The 23,767-nt window shown below is 40.0% G+C and overlaps 1 protein-coding gene across 1 annotated transcript in view; it reads left to right on the top strand.

The window, feature by feature from the left end:
- Positions 1-1,129: 1,129 nt before the first annotated feature.
- The window catches only part of Top1 (DNA topoisomerase I), an 86,745-nt gene continuing 64,107 nt past the window's right edge, over positions 1,130-23,767 (top strand). The window contains exons 1-2 of the mRNA XM_051187354.1: positions 1,130-1,406; positions 1,722-1,746. Of these exons, the coding sequence (XP_051043311.1) occupies positions 1,374-1,406; positions 1,722-1,746 (58 nt within the window). The 5' untranslated portion in view covers positions 1,130-1,373. The remainder of the gene's footprint in view (positions 1,407-1,721; positions 1,747-23,767) is intronic.

Raw genomic sequence — 23,767 nt, 5'->3', positions numbered from 1 at the left:
CACTTTATGACAGACATAAGTGATCTATCTGCAAGTAGAAAAGGAGTGTGTGTGTGTGAGTGTTTGTGTGTCACTTCCAGGTGATATTTGGGTTGAGTTTTGAAGCATTCACAAGAATTAACCCCAAGTGTTTACCATTTGATGCATTTAAGAATATTTTTCCGAATTCGTTTGTATTTTGCAGTACTGCATATTGAGCCAGGGTAGAGATGAGTTGGAGCCCAGGATGTGCTTGTGAGGCATCCAAGTGTTGATGTTACTTGTGATTGTAAATCACTTATCCCTAAGACAGCTTGATAGGGTAAGTGGCCCACACCTTGCGACCATGATTCAAGGAAGGCCTTATAGGATGATGCTTCCTAAATTTTAGTGCTTCCCTAACCTGTCTCCCAGTAGCATGCTCGGGGTACAACCCTGGACCCCATTTACCTGACGGTCCAATTCCTTTTGTTCTGGAACATCAGCCCTCTCATAATCCCTGGCTCACAGTGGATGCTCAATAAATATTTGTAGAATGAACAAATACAGCTGGGCCCTTGTGACACAGGGCTGGCTGGCTGTATGAGCTAAACTTGACTGAAAAACTAAAATAATTAAAAAGAAAATGGGTGTGAAGTAATCCAGAAACCTGAGATCTGGACAAAGGCTGGGAGGAGACTCCAAGCAATACGCTTTAGGGTCGGTGGTGAACTACAATTCCGGCAGCCAAGCTATGCGAAGATCGAGCTTCTCCTGCTTCGGAGAAGCGGAAGCTGCAGACTCTCGGTCCTTGCCTGGTCCAGATGGGTCCCGCCGCGGCCTTTAAAGGCCTACCACGTGGCTGTGCCGGTGTCCCGGGTCCAGAGGCGGTGTCCGCGGCGCGCCTGCGCAATGCCCAGAGCCAGTGTCCCGCCTCCGAGAACGCGAGCCTGCAGCGAAGCAGAGGAGTGGGCGTGATCAAGTCGATATGCAAATGAAGGGGCGGAACCTGCAAGGCAAAAACCGGCTCTGCCTCCGGGACCTGGAAGAGACCCGCCGCAACCCTCAGTCCTTTTCCACGAGCTCTGACGTCGCTGACGTCCCATTTAAAAGCGGCCGCGCAGGCGCAGTGAGGGGAAATGCGAACTTAGGCTGTTACACAACTGCTGGGGGTCTGCTCTCGCCGCCCGCCCGCCCGCTCGCTCGCCCGCCCGCCCGCCGGGCAGTCTGTCAGCGTCGCCGCCACCGCCGCCGTCTTCGTCTCCTCAGCTGCTCGGGGAGTCACAGGCCCGTGGCTGCCGTCGCCGTCTGCTCGTGCCTGTCGGGAACTCCGTCCGCCTGCTCAGGCCGCCCCGACCGTCCGTGTCTCTCCCCCGCGCTGCCTCTCAGCCCTCAGCGTTCGCTCGCCGGCCGACATGAGCGGGGACCATCTCCACAACGACTCTCAGGTGCGATCCGCGGGCCCCCCAGCCTCGCCGCCGGCCTCCCGGCTCAGCCCCCGCCCCGGCCGCGTCGCGTTGACAGGCCCGAGTCCTCGGTGAAGGGCGGCCGGCTGTAGCTGCTGGGATGGCCGGGCCCCGGGCGGAGCCGTCAAGTTGGAGTTTGGGGGGGGATGGCAGCCCCGGGGAGGCCGTTCGGGGGCTCCGGGTTCCGGGGCGCCGGGTGGGCCCGGCCCCCGACCCCCGGCCGCGCGCTATCGCCCGCCGCCCCGGGGCTTCATGTGCCGGTTGTTTCATCTTCCCTCCTTTTTTTTCTTTCCTCAGATTGAAGCGGATTTCCGATTGAATGGTGAGTGTGCCCCCCTGCCCCGCCCCGAGTGTCCCCACACGCCGCCGGCCGCCTCCCCCGCGCCGGGCCGGACCCGGGCAGAGGACAGACATGGCGTCCCAGAGACTAAGTCCCGGCTCCTCGCTCACCGGCCCCATTGTTCCCATCGGGCCGTCTCTAGACCCCCTTTCCCGGGGTCTCAGCACCCCCAGATCACGGCCTTCGCCAGAGGGGACAACGGAGACCCCGCGTCGCTAGTCGCTGGGTTTCGGGCGGCCTTCCTCCGCCGGGATTCTTCCCGGGAAAGTCGCCTTGTCGACGGTCGGGACTTAGTCTCTGCGCCATTTTCTTTTTCTGTCTCCTCTCCTTTCTGTGCCTGTGTCTTTTTCTCCCTCCCTCGGCTCCTTCCTTGAGCTGTCCAGAAAGAGCCTTCTGCAGAGCAGAGCCATATAAATCGCCGACCTCACCCGAGAGGGAAGGCTTGGAGACTAAATTCTTATTTTTTTTTTTCTAAATACAACTTTATTTTGGAAGTTATTCGCTTTCTGCATCATGTTTGCTTGCTTTTTTTCTGCTTCCAGAATGAAAGATTCCCTTAGGCAGCTGCAGGGTTTTGTGTGTTTTTTCCGTCTTTTTTTTTTTTTTTTCTTTGTCTTTTGTTTTTTTTAATGGTGAGATGTTTATGGTAGCAATTATGGTTCAAAGAAACTAAAGCCACCTTTTGTGGGGTTCTTTGTATTTATTTTAGGATTGTTTTCCCAAGTTGTGTTCTTTGCAAAGATACCTCCCTTTAAAAAGTTTTCAAGTTGTCTGTGTGTCTGTCACCTAGTGTGAGCTTTCAACTTGAGCATATTGATTTTCTTTAAAAAATTAAAAGTATTAGTGAGCAGAACTTTGTGGCTAGGGTTCCCAAGGCAGTTTTTTTGTTTGTTTTGTTTTGTTTTTTAGGAGACACTGTTTAGTGTACTTGTCCTGAAAAAGGCTGCTGAGCTGCTCATCTGGACCTGGTGTGCTGGCCTTTTCTATGGGGTGATAGGAGTTTTGAAAAGATTTTATTTATTGAAACAAAGAGTGGCCAGTCCCCACTCCTGTCTTCCTGTTCGTTCTTCTCCAAAGCTTCCATATTTCAGGAGTTAACTAGCTTCCCTCACATCTTCATGGTTTTGATTTTTTTTTTTTTTTTTTTTTTTTTTTTTTTTAATATTTTCACTAAAGCTACCCAGGGAAGAATGTGTTGGTGGGTATTCCCACCACCCCAGTAAGAAGCCCACATGTATAAGCTTTTCAGCAATCCCTTTGTTGTATACTGGAAATTCCCACTGATTTGGATGGTACATGATTGTGTTTAGTTGAGTTTTGGTTCTTGGAAACTTTAGTGGGAGAAGCCATTGAATAGGTTTTTCTGGTGAAGTTTATTGGCCTGTCCAATTGAGAGCAGCCTTACATTTGTATTTCTAAGCGGGCCATCCAAAAAGAGATGATACTGAGTCAGGAAAGAATCTAAGTAAAGCATGGCTTTTCTTGAGCACCTAATATATGCCAGATACTGTGCTTAGTGCTAGAATTGAGTCAGTAACCACATCTCAGTCTTGCTATTGGGGGAGTCATAATTAGTTAATTACAAGGTAGGTGTTGGAGCATATGTGTACCCAAAATGCTTTGAGAGTATAAAGAACTTAATTTTATCTGGGGGTGGGGAAATTTCTCAGAGGTGACTGAGCAGGGTGTTTTACAAGACTCTGCTGAGAATTGTCAGGGATTGGACTGTTTCTTCGGTGTATTTGTCCATCCTATCAGGCTTTTAAAAGGGACATGAGACCTTTTGAATTTAGAAAACCATCTAGCATATATATAGATGGGCAAAGAATGTGATAGGTGTGGATGCAAGAATTGGCTCTCTGAAGGAAGATAAGAGTTTAATAATAAAAACAGTAATTTGCTTCTTAATGGGTCTGGTAGGTGATGTGTTTAGTGATGAAACAAACTTGAGCCTTTTTCCTCTTAAGTTTAACTTCCATAGTAGTTCTCATCTAAATAATAGAAAGGAGCTATTGAATATGTGCATGAGTATTGGCTGAGTCTGTTATCTTTGCATTTTTTTTTTTTTTTTTTTTTTTTTTTTTTTAGAGAATTAAACTGCCTCTGTAAACTTTTAGGATATAGTCACATTTTCCAACAATGATGTTTAGTGTTTATTGAGCACCCCTTAACTGTTCTGCTTGCACCTCAACTCCTTTTCTGGTTCATCTAATTTATTCTTTGGAAGGACCCTTATGAGTTAGGTACTGTTATCTCTGGGTTCCTGTTTTGAGAGTAGTTACGGGGGCAGGAATCAATGGCACACCACTTAGTTCTTACAAAATTTTTGAAGGGAAAAGCACTTTTGTGTCCCTTAAGGTTCTGATGCTGTAGTAAATATCTTTGTGGGTATTGTCTACATGTAGTTTCAGTAACTGCTTGTTCTATCAAGTAGTACATTGTTAACTAGTGATTGATTGAGTAAATATGAAAGACAATTTAAAAAATAAAAAACAGTTTTTATACTCTGGCTTCTTAGTTGATCTTTATAGTGAGAGGATATTTACTTAAATATGATTTTAAGTGATTCTGAAGCAGTATACAGCTTAGTTGCAACTTCACATATCCCTTATTTTGTTTGCCTGAATCCTCTAAGATGTAAAAGAATTTTTCCCTGCCGTGGAGCTCATTCTTTACAGTACTTAAAAAAATTATGGCCTTTTGTGTGAAATTTAGAACATTCTGGACCATATGCAACTGCTATGGAAGGGTTATTTGTGTAGTATGTTTGTATTTAAGATGTTAACAATGAGCTAGGAGTTTCAGGAACACAGCCTGTACTTCATACTTCCCTTTCACCTAAATGAAAAAGATTCCTTTTGTCAGTAGTACTAACCATAGTGAGTCTGAGTCATTATTCCAGTACTGCCCAGGAAGGATGCCTAGCTGTACCATTGATAACATCAGTTTTAGGTGCTGGTAATCCTTTTCTGTTTCAAAGACTTGAAGTCACTGCCTGTCTTACTGAAGTTATGGAGCTCCCTCTTCTCCCTGCATCAAAGTAAAATACTTGACTCCTTCATATTATGATTTGACAACATGTATTGATTCTAGGTAGGCTTAGTGGGTTTAATTTGGACGAGGGGAATTAGTTTGATCCTAATATTTGTGCTTTTGTGCTTGCTGTCTGGTGGGTATGAGTTGGGGTAGGCAATGAGAAGGCTCATGATGTAGCTCTGAAATTGTCATCATTTTAAAGCTGAAAACTGGTAGTCTTTCCAAATGAAATCTGGAAACCTTTAGACTGTATCTGGACATATTTAATTATCAGGTTCCAGTGAAGTATTTCTTTTTACACTGCAGCCAGACTCTTTGCTGGACCTTATTTGAAGTTAGTAAGCTGCTACTATCTTGGAATATATCAGATATCACAAATTTCAGCCTGGGTATTTCTGGTAAAACCAGAAAATTCAGGAGTTATTAAAGAAATCAGGAAAAACCTCATGGTTTAAAAGAGAAAAACGAGGTAATATTTCTAACCCACTGACTTCTACTTTTCTTTAGTAAGTAGGTAGTATAAACTGGAAAATAACCCAAAGTTGTTCCCCAAATTTTACATAAATCAATAGCTCAGTGTTGGGAAAGTTGAGTCTTTTTCCTGTCAGCATAAAAATCAAAGATTTTGAAAGTCTGAAAGGTTATTGATTTATTCTGGGTATAGTGAAGTAATAGATATTTGTATGAATGGCAGGGATTTTTATTTTATAGTTAATCTGTTTTAGGTCTAATATGCCAAAATTAGGCTGTTTTCTTCTTTTTTAGTGTGTGTGGCATGGGAAAGTTTAAAAAAATATGTAACTATGTTAGAAAAACTCTATATTAGTACAGCAACAGTTGTCTTCTATTTGATTGTGGTATGGGAAATGATTTTGTCATTCTCTCTGAATGCATGTCATATTTGGAGACCACATTATTGTGAAATTGTATTATGCATACAGGTTGGACATCTATATTACAGAGTTTCAATAACTTTTGCCATTTATTAGATGTCAAGTAAAACTAATTCAAACTAGTCATTTCCCTAGAAGTGTGTTGTGTGAGGGATTGCATCTTTCTCCTATGAAACTATGTTGAACTCTAATTTTAAAGGTTCTAGGTTAACTTTAAATTGAATTTCAAGTATAATTATTACCTTGAGACTGCAAATGCTGGCTGTTAAGTATTTGGTGTCAAACCCAGAGGTGGTTTGTGGGTGTGTTGTTTGTTTGTCTTTGTTGTTTCAATTTGAAGGAATGGTAAAAACATATTTGTTGGCGTTTAAAAGTGGAAGCCCTTGAGTGAAATTCTCTATTCTGTGGTTTAAATTATCTGTTTATACCTTGATTACTTCTAATCTACTAACTTTGTGAAATAAAGGCATTTGGGCAAACAATTGAAATCACCCTAAGATGCTGAATTTAGGGTTGAAGTTACAGACTGTGTGTGTGCATGTGTGTTGGGGGTTGTTCTCTATTTTCATTCTTTGTAAATCTGAAGTTTGAGAAGCACCTTTCTATTTCTGTGGCTTCAGCCCAGTAGCTGAAATAGGTAGGGACTCTAAAACTGAAGCCATTTGTTTGGAAGAATTAATTTATTTTCCGCTCTTCCTCTTGGCTATCTAAATGCTGACAGTGTGCAGTGCTGATAGTGTGAGCCTGGGCACTTTAGAATGGGGTAAAGAAGGGTGGAGGGCAGCAGTGGCCAAGGCTTGATTAGGAAAGAAAATGCTTAAAGCAGAAACTCATGTGCTGGGCTGTGGTGGTGCACACCCTTATCCTCAGCATTCGAGGCAGGTGATCCCTTTGAGTTCAAGGCCAGCCTTGTCTATAGACTAAATTACAGGACAACACAAAATTGGGGGTGGGGGAGGGGAGCATAGAAATATTTTGGTACTGTTAGAGGAAATGTCTTATAGTTTTCTGGAATGGTAGTGGGTATTGTTTAGTATGGCATCTGTTGCATATGTTTAAGAAATACCCTAAATACATGTTTTCAAGTAATGCTTTTAGGATGCATTACAGATTATTGACTTAGGCTGCTCATATCAAAATATGTGTTGACAGTTATATCTCAAAATTTTGGTAGAGTTTTTATTTATTTTTAGTAGGAACTCATCTTTAATTTGTTGTCCTGGTTTTAGTTACATTCACCTTACTACCATCTTCTTCACCTCTTTTTGTACCATCCTTGAGACTTTCTGAAACACATAGTATTTTTTATCTGCATCTCTACCAAAATACTAATTCCCATTTCATTTTGTAGTTGTTGTTATGCACCCCTTCCTATTTTTGAATCAACATTTTTTGCATGTTTCTGTGGATTGAAGTGACCAGAGATTCATCTAGACAAATGCTAGGAACAGTGTTAAAGCAGACAGTGTTACCTGTCTTACCTGTCTTTGTTATATAGATAGAACAAACTTAAGAGACACTTTGGAATTCTAACAACTCCCTAGTTTTTCCTTTGTTTTTGTAATAGTTATTATTTGCTTTGTGTGTTTGCTGGCACACATGGGTGGTGGTGGTATGTGTATATACATAGCCTACAAGCAAATGTGCCATCTAGTCAGATGACCCTTGCCAGAGTTAGTTCTCTTCTTCCACCAGTGGGATCACATTGTGAGGCTTGGCTGCTTAGTCCTTTTCCTGCTGAGCCATCTCACAGGCCCAAGATCTGTGTCTGGTTACTCTGGAACTCTCTATGTAGATCTGGTTGGCCTAAAACTCAGAGATCCACCTGCTTCTGCCTCCCAAACCCTGAGATTAAAGGTGTGTACCACCAAGCCCAGCTAGATTTCCTGTATTTTAAGAGTCAAGAACTAGCCAAACCTTGGTCCCAGTATCCTTTATATTGTTCCTATTTGTACTATCTAGTTCTCTTCTTGATCTAAGGGTTTAGGTATTTTGTTTTGAGACAGAGCCTTACTGGATGTGTAGTTCAGGTTGAGCTGTCTCCTGAGTGTTCCACTACACTCCAATTACAGTAGACTTAATACATCTTTTTGAGACTTAATAAAAATTCATTTTTAAGCCTTGTCATCATTTCTGAATGCCCAGTGATGAACTTTTATAGACATGTTACTGATTGGAAAAAGACTGATCTGGCTGGTTTGTATCAATTGCTTAAGACATCTTAATTTAACTAGGTGGTGGTGGCACACACTTTTGTGCCTAGCACTCAGGAGGGAGAGGCAGGGGCAGGCAGATCTTAGAGTTGGAATCTGATCTGGTCTATAGATCAAGTTCCAGGACAGCCAGGGCTACACAGAGAAAGTTTGAAACAAAACAAATCAAAGCAAAAAAGCCTAAACCTATCCATCTCTTTTTTAAATTTTTTTTATTTTTGGGTTTTTCGAGACAGGGTTTTTCTGTAGTTTTGGAGCCTGTCCTGGAAACTAGCTTTTGTAGACTAGGCTGGTCTCAAACTCACAGAGGTCCACCTGCCTCTGTCTCCAGTGTGCTGGGACTAAAGGTGTGAGCTATCACCTCCTGGCTAAGTTTACCTATCTCTTTATGGTATCTCTCATATTTCTTTGTAGTTGGTAGTTGTGCCCTTAATTAGCAACAGAGGTGGAAAGAGGGGGACTGATTAAGAGTTTTTTTGTTTCTTTGAGACCTGGCTGGCCTCAAACTCATAGAGATCCACCTGCCTCTGCCTCCCTAAAGACACGCACCACCAATACCTGACAAAAGTTCTTAACAAAATACTTTTTATTAAATGTGAATTGAATGGGAATAGTAGAGGTTTTTTTTTTAGATTTGTGGAGAACTGGAGGCCAGGAAGAAAACTTTTTATACCTTTTCCATTCTCACCTCTCCATTTTGATAGCACTTGCCTTGGTGCAGATTCTAGAAAGGGTTGTAATCAGTAAACTTCCTAGTACAGTGGTCACAGCCTGTCCTTTACTCTGAGATTCTTTAGTATTAAGGCTGGAACCAGACTGGTATTAAACGTTGGTGATATAGAGTGTTGTCATATAAAGAAATTGGAAAATTCAGAAAAAAAAATATCTAGGTAAGTCCTTGTTCTCACTCTGAAACTTGTTCTGGTCCCTGGTCTTCTCAGCTTAACATTTTCTGTTCATAGACTATTATGGATTATATAAGAATGGGACAGTTCTTCACACTCCACTTTAAACTTCAGTGAGATTACATGTATTCTAAAATGGGTCTTTGTTTTTCTGTTTTTTCTGTTTTTTTTTTTTTTTTTTCCTTTGAGATGTAGCCCTGGCTGACTCTGAACTCACTAAGTAGACCAGGCTGCCTCTTCCTCTTGAGTGTTGTGATTATTATAAGCAGGTACTGCCACACCCCAGAAGATCTTTATCAATGTTAGATTTGGAGTAGTGCTAGTTTTGGTATTATCTCTCACTGGCATTTCCTGTTAATGTTCTAATTCTTCCTGATATTTACACAATAAATTTGTACTTTATAACTAGAATTGGTTACATTTTTGCCTTGCCTTAATTGAGCTTCCTGTTCTGTGCCCATTGTACTCCTTTTATGTCACACCAGGCTTAAGCCTGATGATAGCTCAGAATACCACATGGTGGCTTGTCTGCTTTTTTCGCTTTCCCAGATTTCATTTCTCTGTGACTAGTTGAGCCTATGGAAATACAGGAAGCCTCAAGGCCCAAAGTAGAGATTCTGCTTCTCTGTGTCTGCTCATTCATTTCCCTATAGCTGCTCATATACTTCAGAGAGAAATAGACCCTGGCCCTCATAAGGTACTCCTGTACTCATGCCATTAACCATTTCACCCATTCTGCCACTTTGCCCCTGCACACTTTTGGTTGGTTTTGTACTCTTCATTGCAGAGTTGCTTCTGTCTGTTTAAAAAAAAAAAAGGCTGTCAATACAGCTCAGCATAGAGCACTTGCCTAGTATATGTAAGCTTCTAGGTTCAGTCTCCAGTACTGCAAAAACAAGAAACAACCCCTAAATTAATTTTATATTAAAGAATTTGGTAGCAAAGTTGTATGAGAAGATAGGTATTTGTGAGTGAAAAAAAATTACATAGTCAAGAAATTTTCACAGTGGCTTATAAGTCTAGTTAATGCTGAATATTGAATTGTCTTTGAATTTGTTATTTTTAAAATACTACTCTAAGGAAATAAAAATCATTTAGCAGTGCTTCACTAGTGTCTATTAGATTAAACCTAATATGATCAGGAAGACAACAGGCTCAGACTGCAAAATTAATATTCAGTTGCTGGTAGGTTATAGCAGCTGGCAGTTATAGAATGGGGTCCAATTTTAAGAAATCCTTAAAGCCTTCAAAAGGTTTTTTTCATGGAAAAATGATTCTTAAAATACATGGGAAAAACTAGGAAGATGAATCTTAATGATGTATGGTTTTATTAACATCTGTGTAGGAAAATGTAGAGTTGTATTTTTTTTTTTAGGTTTTTTACACACTGTTGAATGTAGATGTAGAGAGTTTAAGGGAACGCAAATTGGATGGAATTCTCAATCATTTGCTCAACAGGTAGATCTTTGAAATAGTTAATAGAACTTTATTCCAGTCCCAATTCTAGTCTTAACCTGTAGGTCTAATATTTTTTCAGGCTTGTAAGGTATGAGTGCTTGGTAGAGATACATGATCCTAGTCTTACTCCTAGAAGTTGGTTCTATATTATGTCATACTGAAAATCTGTTCTTATTGTGCATTCAAGAAGCCCACATGGTCCTCATTAGTGCTGCTGGCCCATAAAGAGAAATGGAGGTTTCTGTTAGGCCCTCACTATCTTAATTGGCAAGGGTGTATATTTTGCTTCATTAGATTAAGATATTCTGTTAGTCAAACTACAAGGCTTACAAGGGTGTATGCTTGTGTGCATGTGTGTGTGTGTGTGTGTATGTGCTTGTGTATATATGATTTCAGAGCTGACCATTTTGTGATATATAACCAATTTGGGGGAAGGTTCATTTCTGAGAGAGACTACTTCTCCCTCTCTCAGTGGTTACTAGTTGCTTATAGTCCAAGGAAGTTTTTAAAATACCAAAACACTGCTTTTCAATGAACATTTATAAAAGCTTAATGCCAACTCCAATCTGGGTTAAGTAAATACTGTACCAGGTGTGATGTTGTATACTTATATTGCCAGTATGTGAAGAAGGTGGAAGGAAAATCAGAAGTTCAAGGGCATCCTTGGCTAAATAGTTTGAGGCAAACCTGGGCTTACCTTGCTTAAAAAAGAAAAAAAAAAAAAAAAAAAAGATAATTCTATCTTTCATTGAGGATTTACTCCCAGAATCCTGGTCCTTCTATTTCCATATTTAATAAGCCTTTTAATTTTGAGGTCATCTTTTTGGATGGGGTGACTGATTAGAGCTCAGAAAACTAGAGTTTGTTTCATTTAAAAAGTATAATTATTTTTACTTACTTTTATGTCTGTATGTCTTTGACATGTGTGTGCAAGTGTCCTCTGAATGAAGCAGGAGGGTGTGGATCCCTAGAGCTGATGTTACTGAAGCTGGGTGCTGGGAACCAAGCTTGGGTCCTCTGGGATAGCAGCAAGTGCTCTTGCTGATGAGCCATCTCTCCTGCCCTACAATGGTTAAAGGGAGGGCTTTAAGTAAACAGTAGAGTACTAAAGATACAGTTTATAGAGGTCATTAAATTAGTTGAGGTCTTTAGCTAGTAATGGTGTTGATTTAAGTGGAAGAATATGATTAGAACAGTGATAGTTCTTGGAGTATAGTTTTCTGCCTGCCTGATCATTAGCATTGTCTAAAAACTTGTTGGAAATAGAATTCCATGGCCCTTGCCTAGACCTACAGCATTCCAGTCTGTATTTTTAAGCAGAATTCTAGGTGATCTGATGCATACTATAGTTTCAGAGTCAGTGGAATAGAACAAGATTTGAAGTTTGACTTTGTTGAGCCTCATACTTAAGAAAGAATGAAAGATGTTTATAGTTCATATGTTCATCAGTTAGAGACACTGGACTTCAGATACTTTTAGAGATCAACACTTTAGCTAGATAGATGTTGCAACTTTCTCCAGTGTCCTTATCTATAAGGTCTAGAGTTGTATAAAATAATACTTATGCCTATAACCCCAGCTATAGGCATAAGGACTGCAACTTTGAGCCAACTTGGGCCACATAGCAAAACCTTTCTTCAACAAAAATAAAACAAAAAACCCAAAAAGTAAACAACTAGGCCTGGTACTGATATATCCCCCAAATCAAATTGTTGACAAGAATAAGATAAATTGACTGATCATAATAATCTTGTTAAGTTTATAATCATGACATTTGTACAACACTTAAAACTAGTTTTGTAGTAACTTAGCTGTTTAAGACTATGCCTCCCCCCCTCACACACACACCAAATTCCATGGCTGGGGCTCATTACTTTTTCAGTGTTTGTATTTCCTTAAGACTGTGATATTGAATAATTCCTAATGAGGAAGGGACTCTTTGATTTCTTGAGTTAGTGGTCCATAGGATGGCCTGAATGTTTCAACAGTCATTCATAACACCTCAAAGAAAGGCCTCTTGGTAGGATCAGCAATGGGATAAATGAAGGAACATATTAATACACTGATACCTTTATGGCTATTTAAAGCCTCTGACTATTGGAATCAAAGGCAGTTTAGACTTAGCTGTGGTATAGCGGATAGAAAGTTATCTCTGTTACCCAGGCATTAATGGAAGAGAAGTAAGACAAGTCTGCAGGAATGGCTTTTTCCTAAATTGTGCTAGCCTAAGAAGGTACATGTTCAGATTAGATGAATCTATTCCTAGGAAGGGAGAAGCATTTGCAGTGCATGGATGTCTTCTGAAAATGAGTCTCACTACAGATACTTATATGAAGGTAAGAGTAAAACATTTTCACTTTAAGTATTCTTTTTAAAAGAAATGGATGAATTAGTAAAAAATGTAATTAATTTGCCTTGCTCCTGAAGTAGGGCTAATACTTCCGTTGAATGTCCTCTGTAGACTTAGGCTTTGACTTTCCAGGGACATTGTGCAGAAGCAATCTACTTTGTTATGGCCCACTTCTGTAGAGCATGCCATGTAAGAAAAGGCTTCAGCTTCAACAGGTAGGTCAGAATGCTAGGTCCAGGAAGTCAGGACAAGGGATTCTCAGTTGCCACTAAGCAGAGGAGGTCACGGAATGTTTTGATTCCAAGTTTCTAACAAACTCCTTTCTTGTCCAATATGGTAGCTGTTTGTCATAACCGGCTTTTAATAGGTTACCTTTTTGTATACTGTGAAGATGTGTCTTTGCTAAGGTGCCTGATTGTTTTAGTAAAGAGCTGAATGGCCAATAGCTAGGTGGGAAGAGGTTAGATGGGACTTTGGGGCAGAGAGAGAAAGAGGAGATGAATCTTAGTGTGAGAGAGATGCCAGAGGACATGGAGAAGAAGTCGGAGGTATGAGATGGAAGATAGGTAAAAAGCCATGAGACAAAACATAGAATAATATAGATGTGTTAATTATTAATTCTGTGGTTTTTTTTTTTTTTTTTTTTTTTTGGTGATCTGGTGGCCCAAAGAAAAATCTATAGTGTGGCTGTCTCTTAGAACCATATAGTAGGTATTCTTGAGGGGTCTCTAGCTGATCAGCTGAGATGAGAGACCCTTCCTTAGGGTCCTAATGTGTCACAGTGATTTGAGGAATGGGTTTCCTAAGGAGATTTCTTGCTTCTCACATCAGTTTGTCTACTATAACAGGTCTCTTCAGTCCCTTCTCATTAGTCTATTTCCCCAGTGTGAGCTATTTTCTTGAGCTCTCTCACCTTCTGTCACATGGTATCTAGCCCCAATTGTCAAGTGGGTCATCTCTGTCACTTAATGAATGCTTCTGCATGTCACTGTCCATTCTAGTATGTGGCACTGGGTTTTCATGAGGTCTCCTTGGAACATCATGGTCATCCAATAGAATCAGAGTCCTCAGGGCCCCGACACTACCAGGCTCCACAGTTGTACTCCCTTGGTACATAAAGGCATCTTTGGTGGCAGAGCTGAAGTGCAGCAGCTGTACCTGTTGTTTTCTATTGTGGTACAGATATTTTTCCTGAATAGGGCGTCATGTCAAAGCATGGGAGGCTGGCCTGATATAAGAACTCCATCTGTGCCTGGGCACCTGGCTTCCATTGGCATGCAGCTGCTCAGAACTTGGCGGCGAGTGTAGCCTACCAGGCTAGCTCATGGCAGCTGGTAGCTGGTACAGCAGATGCCCAGGAATAGCTACAATGTTGGAGTTGCAAGACACCAACATGCAAGGTAGTGAAGTGAGCTCCCCCAACTTTCCATTTTATTGAATTTAAATTAGTCACATGTGACTAGTTGCTGTCACTAAGACAGCACAACTCTATAAATTAAATGTAATACAAGCCAAGACACAAAGTTTATATTTTGCTTGGAATAGGGGGCGGTTGGGGCTCTGTAACACAAGAAATCTGAAGACCACTGTGAATTTATTCAGTGAAGCCTGAATGAATTCCTCACCTATATGTTCATATAGCTTTATTCTAGATGATGTACTAAGAGAATGTATCACTTAGAAATTTAGGCAGATCCTCATTTTACTTAATCTCCTTAGTGCTAAACAAAAGAGAAAATTTAAAGTCCTCTGAATAGAATGAGTTTTTATTTTATCTCTGCCCCTGAAACTATAAAGTAGTTTATGTTTATTTTATATTTGGCAAAATAGGTTGGCTTAAATTTTTACTATTTCATGGATCAGCATCCTTTAAAATGGTTACTGTCAGCCTCTAGCATGTTACCTATACCAAGTTTACTCACATTTATAGTTAGTAATACTATAAATACTACACTATAAATGATAGGGAATCTAAGATTGTATCTGGTATGTTAACTTTTAGCAAAATCAGATTAGAACTATGTTCCTTCCTGCATTCCAGTCAAGATTGTTTTCTCACTTGCATGCCCATGTGGGGTGTAGGCTACAGCTTACAAGTAATTGGACTCACAGTTATCTAAGTCATATTAATTTACTGAAACAAAATGGCATTGCAGCCTTGGCTGCTGAGACCACTGACAGTAGACAGACAGGTAAGATCTTAACAACTTGAGTAAATTGTGTAAAGATTAGAAATAGATCCAGTTTCCTCTAGGTTGAGCCTCAAATATAATCAGATTTTTGGAGAATAGGGTAGGAAGGCCGAAGTGAAACAAATGGCAGATATTTAATCAATTGCTGTTACTCAAGCAATGTTTGAAGGGCTCTGCATTTTCACCTGTGAATCCTGAGGCATGGGTTGTCACTACTCACTTCTACTTTAGAAATCTAGGCTTGGGTGTTAATTAGCTCACAATTATGTAATTTGTAACTAAACTATAGCACAAGGAGTTTAATCTGCTGTTAGATGCTACAGTCTGAGTTAACTGTGGAACAGAACAAGGTACAGTGGAGCCTGAGTGACAACTCTGGGATATCATGGCTGTAGTAAAATAGCCCGTAGACTGTTTCTGTTTGTGATGGATCTTAAGTAATTTGATACTGGGCTGTGCTGTTTTAAATGTGTCTGTGTGAAGATGTCAGAAGCCCCTGGAACTGGAATTAGACAGATGTGTGCTGCATGTGTAGGTGCTAGGAGTTGAACTGAGGTCCCCTGGAAGAGCAGCCAGTGCTCTTAACCTCTGAGCCATGTTTCCAGCATCCCATTGAAATCCCTCTATATTCCCCTTCTTCCCACCAACCTTTTTGAGATAGGGTCTTACTGTGTAGCTCTAACTGTCCTGGAACTTACTATGTAGACTAGCCTTGCCTCAAAGTAACAGATCTGCTTGCCTTTGCTGTAAAATTGAAGGTGTGTACCACCCCTGACTTAATCCTTGAATTTTTGTTTGTTTGGCTTTAGTTTTTGTTTTTTGAGACAGGTTTTTACTGTGTAGCCCTAGTTGTCCTGGAACTAACTCTATAGACCAGGCTGGCCTTGAACTCAGAGATCTACCTGCCTCTGTCTCAAGTGTTGAGATTAAAGACATGCACCCCCCCCCCAGCAAATTCTGTATGCATGCTGCACGTATGTTTGTGCTATGTTGCTATTTGTTCATTTATTTTATAGTACTGAGAATTGAACCCAGGGTTTCACCCACACATGCTACACAAGTGCTCTGCTGGTGAACCACATCTCCAGCCCATGGTTTGCTTTAAAAGTGAATCCTTTCAACTTTTTTCTCTCCTTTTCAGTTCCAGACAGCACTCTTGGTTTTTCCAGACAGTTTCTCAGTGTAGCTTTGGAGCCTGTCCTGGAACTAGCTCTTGTAAACCAGGCTGGTCTTGAACTTTTGAGAGATCTGCCTGTCTCCGCCTCCCGAGTGTTGGGACTAAAGGTGTGAACTACCACTGCCTGGCTGAGGTGGCCTCTCTTATGTTTGCTGCTGACTCACAAGCATCTAAGGGTGATTCTCCTATATCTGCCACCTGTATTGCCATGATAGTGTTGAGATTACAGGTGCCTGCCTCTGTATCTGGCGTTTTATATGGGTTCTCTGGTGTGGTTAGCACTAGTACATGCTGAGCCATCTCCCTGGACCAGCCTGGAAATTACTCAGACTTCTAAGTACAGGATTGTTAGAGGAGGCCAAAATTCTATTTCTTTGTAAGTCATTTTCAGGATCTCAGTATAGGAAAAATAGTGGAATATCTTTTTTTAATCCAATGTTGCCTTATCAGGCAAGGAGTCTAGGGTTTGGTTCCTGCTTCAAGTGCACATATAGAGCCAGAACTCTTAACTTATATGCAGTGTAACTAAGCTAATAGTGAGATGATTAAATAATATTTATTTCATCTATCAAAGAGGAACATTTTTTTGCCAAGGATACAGATACCAAATTTATGATGAGCAGAGATGTGAAGCTCCTGAGTGAGACCTTTTTCTATACTACCTTATCTTATGGATGGTGGGTGAGTAGTGTTGAGATAGCGTTTTTCTTTATGTAGCTTTGTCTGTCCTGGAACTCATTGTGTAGACCAGGCTGGTCTTGAACTCAGATCTGTGTGCTGGGATTGAAGGTGTGCCAGCTTTTGCTTCCTTCTTAAGTAAAAGTTAAATGGTTTGCATCCAAGGTCATACACTAAATGAAAGAACAAGAATTTGATCATTTTAACTATAGAGTAAGTCTGTTTCCTCTAAAGTCTTTCAGAGCTCTGTGGTAGGGTCTAGCTATCTGTGATTCTGTCTTCATTCTTTTGAGAGAGCAGATTTTCACTACTACTTAGGGAACCTTTGGATTCAAGTAGCCTTCCTTCAACTCCTCATTCTAAAAGGGACTTACAGATATGTTCTACCTCAACCATCTTAATCTCAGGTTTTGCAAAATGTTTTGTGGGTTTGGCTTTCTTTTTTCGTATAATTTGTGTGTTTGATTTTCTGGTGGAAAAAGAAAACTTTATTTGGCCAGATGAGGCTAGAGGGGACTTGGTTTACAAATCATCAGCTCCATTATCATCTCATTAGGTCACCTTTGAGAGATTTTCTTTTTCAACAGACCAAATTTTGTCAGATTTGACAAATGATGTCATTATTTGATGCAGATATTTCTCATTTCTAGATGTGTTTCTTTTTTGTCTAAGAGGATAAGACTCTAGAACTACAAGAAATGAGTATTTCTATAACTTTTTTTTTAAAATACACTTTTTGGAACCAAATGGCTTTAAAGAGATAAAAATAAATAGCTGGGATTTAATTAACCAATTTGCACTGCCAGGTTTTGAACCTAGGTTCTGAATCATACAATGTATCAGGCTTCACTTTTTAATGTATTCCTGTCAAGAATCAACTCCATCATTTCTTTACTGGCAGGAAATACATCTTAATTAATTTTGATCAGTCATGAGAAGATGAATGTTTCAGCAGTGATAATAGTGACTAGATGCTGTTGCCCATTTTTTTATTGCAGGTGTCCCATCTGCCAAGAGTGCTTGCTTCTTATAATTCCCTCTTAGCTTCTGGTAAGATTTAGCTCAAACTGCTTCTTCCACCTGAATTCAACCCCTGGGACTCACCTAGTGGCAGAAGGGAAGTAGTAGTTTACAAACACAAAATAAGAAGTAAATGTAGAACAATAAAAGCAACAAGAATTTAAGCAGTTAATAACATCAATACAATTACTTTTTGAAAGTTGATAATATAGAAATTCTGTTATAATTCTTCAGAATAGTCTTAATTTCCTCTTACTTTTTATAACTCTTTGTTGTATCCTTAATGTTAGTCTGTCTTCTGAGATTGCTTCCTTCCACCTGTCACTTGTGTTTTGGAAATTTTTCCTTGTAACTGTGCTGCCATCTATTCATCCTCCCTCTAGATTCTAGATCTAGAGACACCTTGAAGGTAGCACTGGTGGGTCAGAAGAGGGATCATGAGATCACATGAGTTAGACATTGTATAATTCTATTGCCATAAGGATGGTATGTACCAAGTAGGTATACTTTATTTTAAAAAAATATCAAATTAAGCAAAATGCATATTTAGTAAATAATGGCTATTACCTTTGGTGAAATGTGTGTATTTCCTTTTCATTAAAAGTGGCCACATGACTGGGTTGTCTTGGCCAACTTTGATGCAGGGGGAGGAGTTTGGTTCTGTCTCATCTTGATGTGCCATGCTTTGTTGACTCTTATGGGAGGCCTGCCCCTTTCTGAGTGGAGATGGAGGAGTGGGTGGAGGGAGGAAGCAGGAGAGGAGAGGAGAGAGGGGAAACTGGTCAGTATGTAAGATAAATGAAAATAATAATAATAAAAAAATGGCCACATGTTGAGAGTCTGCATGTTTGTTTCAGACTCCTGTTCTAATGTCCGTTTCTCTTGTGTGCCTTGGCTCTTTAGGTTCATGTGTTAATTACATGATTGGATTGTAAAGTCATTGAGTACAGAGTCCTCATCTGATCAGTCTTTAGTAGGGTGTCTTGGACCTAAGGATACATGTAAATAGTTGTAAATTAAATTAGCCCTCACAATGTAAATCTGAATCTGGTAGTAGTAGGATCCCTTTTAGTTTGCACAATAATTGGCAAATCCTGTGTAATGCTAGCTAGAAACTGCTCTTGAAGTAAGAAAAAGATGGAGGTTTTCATTTTGAGATTGGTTCTTTCATCTTTATTTTTATGTGTGTATATATGTCTGTGTCCTTGGAATCCAGGCAGTTATGAGCTCACACAACATGAGTGCTGAGAACTGAACTCAGGACCTGGAAGTTTATTTCCTTAAAAGACTTTTCAACCTCAGGGAGGAATACTTGAGGTAATAACGAAAAATGTTGATTTCTGGTCTCTTCTATTTATTTACTTACTTTTGTGAATTTCTGGAATTATTATCTCAGTTTTGGGGCATAACTTTATGTTTTTACTAGGGCCTCTTGTTCCTCCAGCTCTTAAGATCTTAGAACAGGTTTCAGCTTCTATTTTCCTGAATGTACTTGCATGATTTTTCCATTGTTCTTAGTCTTTTTGCTATTTCTGATTCTGGGTTGTTACTAGCTAGTAATTTTTCTTTTCTTTTTCTTATACACACACCTTTCAGCTAGTTTCCCCTCAGTATGATTTATTTTTGTTCTTTTTCAGATTAAATTAGCTGTCAACCTAGAGAAGAACACTCTGACCCTAGGTTAATATTATCTATTAAACTTTATCTTTTGGCACCTTGTGTGGTGGCAAAGGTCTATTAATCCAGTACTGATGAGGCGGAGGCAGACGGATCTTGAGTTTTGCTGACAGCTTGAACTATATAGCAAGACCTTATTAAAAAACCCAAGGACTGGGAATATAACTCAATAGAAAAAACTGTTGACAATGTAGAACAAGACTTTGGATTTGATCCTTAGCCACAATCCGAAACAAAATTATTTTTTATTCTTTGCCTCTTAATGCAAATTCTCTCTTGTAATTAGGCTCATTTTCTTCCTTTTCCTTTACACAATAACAAAAAATAAAGGATTGGAAAGTGAAGGCGGGTTTAAGGAGTCCACAAATAAAGATTTAACAGGTATTTATTTGGGGAATACTCACACAATGGAGGTAAATAAAACCACCGAGGTCTTCCTGTTCCTTCCTGGAGGTGCAACCTCTGCCCTTCAGGATGTTCTGCCTATAACCCAAGAGAGGGAGCCAGCTCCTCCTCTTCCTTTATAAGGGGTTATATCTGCACAACTGAAGCCATGCCCTAAGGTGTGGCCATCACCCCAGGTCCAGTGGTGGAAAAGGAAAATGCTTAGAGATCCTATTTATGATGTAAAGTTTCAAAGGTACACATAGTGTGTAACAGGGTAGTTTGATGCTCCTATGTACCTATCACTTAGCTTCAGTAACTGGCAATTTTTTGCTAGTATTGTTTTTTTTGTCTTTATAGAGCTTGATCCCATCCCAATTTACTCAGAAATGTCTCTTCAGTATGTATCTTTTAGAGATATTTTGTTTGTTTGGTTTTTCAAGACAGGGCTTCTGTGTAGCTAGGGCAGGTTTGGAACTCTGTAGCCTTGGCTGGCCTTGAACTCAGGGATTGCTCTGCCTCCCAAGTGTTGGGATTAAAGGTGTGCACTACCTCTGCCAGGTAGAGGTTTCAACTTCTCAGTTTACCTAATAATATACAGATCACCTCTTCAGTTAAGTCAGTAAATTATTCAGTTTTTTAAAATGTTAAATGATTGTTTAACATCTGTATTTATTTATTGAGAGGGTCTCTATAATCAGACTGACCTTGAACTCAGAGATCTGCCTGTCTTTGCCTCCCTGAGTGCTAAGATTAAATATGTATACTATCAGGTCCAGTTTCAAAATAAATTTTAAAGTTTGCTAATCTTTAGTTCATAAGATGAAATATACTTCATAAATTTCTATTTTGATGTCTGTCTGCTAGTCATTTTTGTATATCTTCATGGATTTGTTGAATTATGTACAGTAGTGGTTTTTTTTTTGGGTCCCTCTTCTTAGTTAGGGTTTGCTGTGAAGGGACACTATGACCACAGCAATTCTTATAAAGAAAAACATTTAATTGGGGTTGGCTTACAGTTTCAGAAGTTTAGTATATTATTGTCATGGCCGGAAGCAATGTGTAAGCAGACATGGTGCTGGAGAGGGAGATGAGAGTTCTACATCTTGATCCATAGGCAGCAGGAGATTGCCACACTGGGTGTAGCTTTGAGTATATAAGACCTCAAAACCTGCATCCACAGTGACCCGCCAAGAAGGCTGCACCTACTCTGAAAAGGCCACATTTTCAAACACATGAGTATATGGGAGCCATACCTATTCAAACCACTCCTGCTATGCCCTTGAGCCATAGTAGATCTTAACATCCACATTCTGAAGCTTGTTTACTGATTTCTGGCTAAATGAAACTTTCATGTTGTAGTTCTGATGCATACATTGTCATTTTTATGACCTGAGGTAAAATTCACCAATTTTATCTTGATTGACTCAGCATTTTAAGACTGGAGACTTAAAAGTTGTATTGTTCTGTACACAGCGTTGAAGATTTGAGTTCAGCCTTCCAACAAACACTATATGCTTTATTCCTACATCTGTGGAATGAGAATTTCTTAGAACCCTAGGGACATGATCTTGCAAATGTTAATGATCCTCTTTCCTTGGGGCCTGGTATAGAATAGATACTCAATTATGCCAAGTATCACTTCTTTAGCTGCCAGTCAGCAATACTTTAAGATTAAATATAATCTTATTGCTATGAAGCATGCTACTTCAAATTTAGTTGATTAAGCTAGATATATTGTTACTTGCTTTATAATACCAATTTCTTGGGAGGCTAGCTGAATTCAAGAATTCATTTTAAAAAGTCTTTCATAAAATTTGCATGTCACTCTGAGTTACAGTCATCTGAAGGCAAAATTGGGCAGTGGAAGATTCACCTCTAAGATGATTTTTTTCATGTGGCTGTTAGAAGGAAGCATCAGTTCCTTACCACATGTGTCTTGAATGTGCTGCGTGTGTTATAGCTGGTTTCCACTAGATAAAGGAGGGAACAAGAGGGAAGTTCAGTGCCTTTTACTATGTTGCATGCTGTATACTGGCATTTAATTGTAGACACTCATGGGAGGGCGCATATGCATTTGCAGGTCAATATCAGATATCTTCATTTGGGCTCTCTCTGCCTTATTTTTTATAGCTTTCATGTGTATGTATGAGTATAGATGCCCTTGGAGGCCACAAGAGAGTGTTAACATCTCCAGGAGCTGGAATTACAGGACATTGTGAGCTGCCCATAACACGGGTTCTGCGAACTGAACGCCTGTCATCTGTCCTAAAGAGTAACACATACTTTTAACTACTAGAACTTTTGTGACCTCTTTTCACTTTTTTTTTTTTTTAATTTTATAAAGTAGAATCTCTCACTGAACTGGGAGTTCTCAAGTTCTGTCTCTGTCTCCCCAGAGCAGGGATATAGGTGCACAGCAATAAGCCAGATTCAGAGATACACCCAGTATTGTAAGTTTCCCTCATGTCATCTTTTTTTTTCTCCTTTTCCTTGCCGAAACTTATTTATTTTTACATTCCAATCCCAGTTCCCCCTCCCTCCTCTTCTTTTATTCTCCCCTACTCCCCCAACCTCCCATCTGTTCCTCGGAGAGGGTAAGGCCTCCCCTAGGAAATCTACTGTATTCCATCATCTCATTGAGGCAGGACCAAGGCACGTCCCCACCCTCCACATCCCTGTGTCTAAACTGCTCCATATAGAATGGGCTCCACTAAGTCAGTTTGTGCATTAGAGTTAGATCTTGAACCCACCGCTAGTGGCCTCATATATTGCCCCAGCTGCTGGTTTCCCATTTGTCAGAACACAATCAGTGATATCTCACTAGCAGGGGCCAGCTGATTCTGTGGGTTTCCCCATCATGTTCTTGACTCTTTACTCATATTATTGCTTCTCCCTTACTGCGATTGTACTCTAGGAGCTCAGCCCATTGATTAGTTGTGGATTTCTACATCTGCTTCCATCTGTTCTTGGAAGAGGGTTCTAGCTTCTCTGGGGTTGTGGATTGTAGGTAGGATCTCTTTTGCTTTATGTCTGGCATCCACTTAATGAGTGAGTACATACTATATTTGTCTTTCTGGGACTGGGTTGCGTCCTCAATCAGGATTTTTTTTTTTCCTAGTTCTGTCCATTTGCCTGCAAATTTTAAGATGTCATTGTTACTTACTGTTGAGTAATACTCCATTGTGTAAAAGTACTACATTTTCTTTATTCTTCAGTTGAGGGGCATCTAGGTTGTTTCCAAGATCTGGCTTTTATGAATAATATTGCTATAAACATAGTTGAGCAAATGTCCTTGTGGTGTGAATGTGCCTCCTTTGGGTATATGCCCAACAGTAGTATTGCAGGGTCTTGAGGTAGTTTGCACTCCTACCAGCAATAGAGGGGTATTTCCCTTTTTCTACATCCTCTCCAGCATAAGCTGTTACTAGTGTTTTTGATTTTAGCCATTCTGATCTGTGTCAGATAGTATTTCAGAGTTGCTTTAATTTGCATTACCCTGATGACTAAGGATGTCAAGCATTTCCTTAAGTGTCTTTCTGCCATTTGAGATTGTTCTGTTGCCAATTCTCTATTTAGATCTGTACCCCATTCTTAAATTGGATTATTTGGTAGTTTGATGTCTAGTTTCTTGATTTCTTTGTATATTTTGGAGATCAGCCCTCTGTCATATGTGGGGTTGGTGAAAGATCTTCCCATTCTGGAGGGAGCGTATTATCTAATTTACTGTATTCTTTATAGAAGCTTCTCAGTGTCAGGAGGTCCTGTTTATTAATGGTTGCTCTCAGAGTCTTTGCTACTGGTGTTCTATTTAGGAAGTGGTCTCCTGTACTTTTGCATTCAAAGGTATTTCCCACGTTCTCTTCTATGAGGTTCAGTGTGGATAGATTTATATTGAGGTCTTGATCATTTGCATACTAATACAAGTTACACCATTTGTTGAATGTGCTTTCTGTTTTTCAGTTTATATTTTTAACAACTTTGTCAAAATTAGTTATTCATAGATGTGTGGGTTGATAT

The sequence above is a fragment of the Phodopus roborovskii genome, unplaced genomic scaffold (genome assembly GCF_943737965.1).
Source record: "Phodopus roborovskii unplaced genomic scaffold, PHOROB, whole genome shotgun sequence".
Lineage (NCBI taxonomy): Eukaryota > Metazoa > Chordata > Mammalia > Rodentia > Cricetidae > Phodopus > Phodopus roborovskii.
The sequence above is the reverse complement of the archived record's forward strand: the minus strand, read 5'-3'. Positions and strand labels throughout refer to the sequence as shown.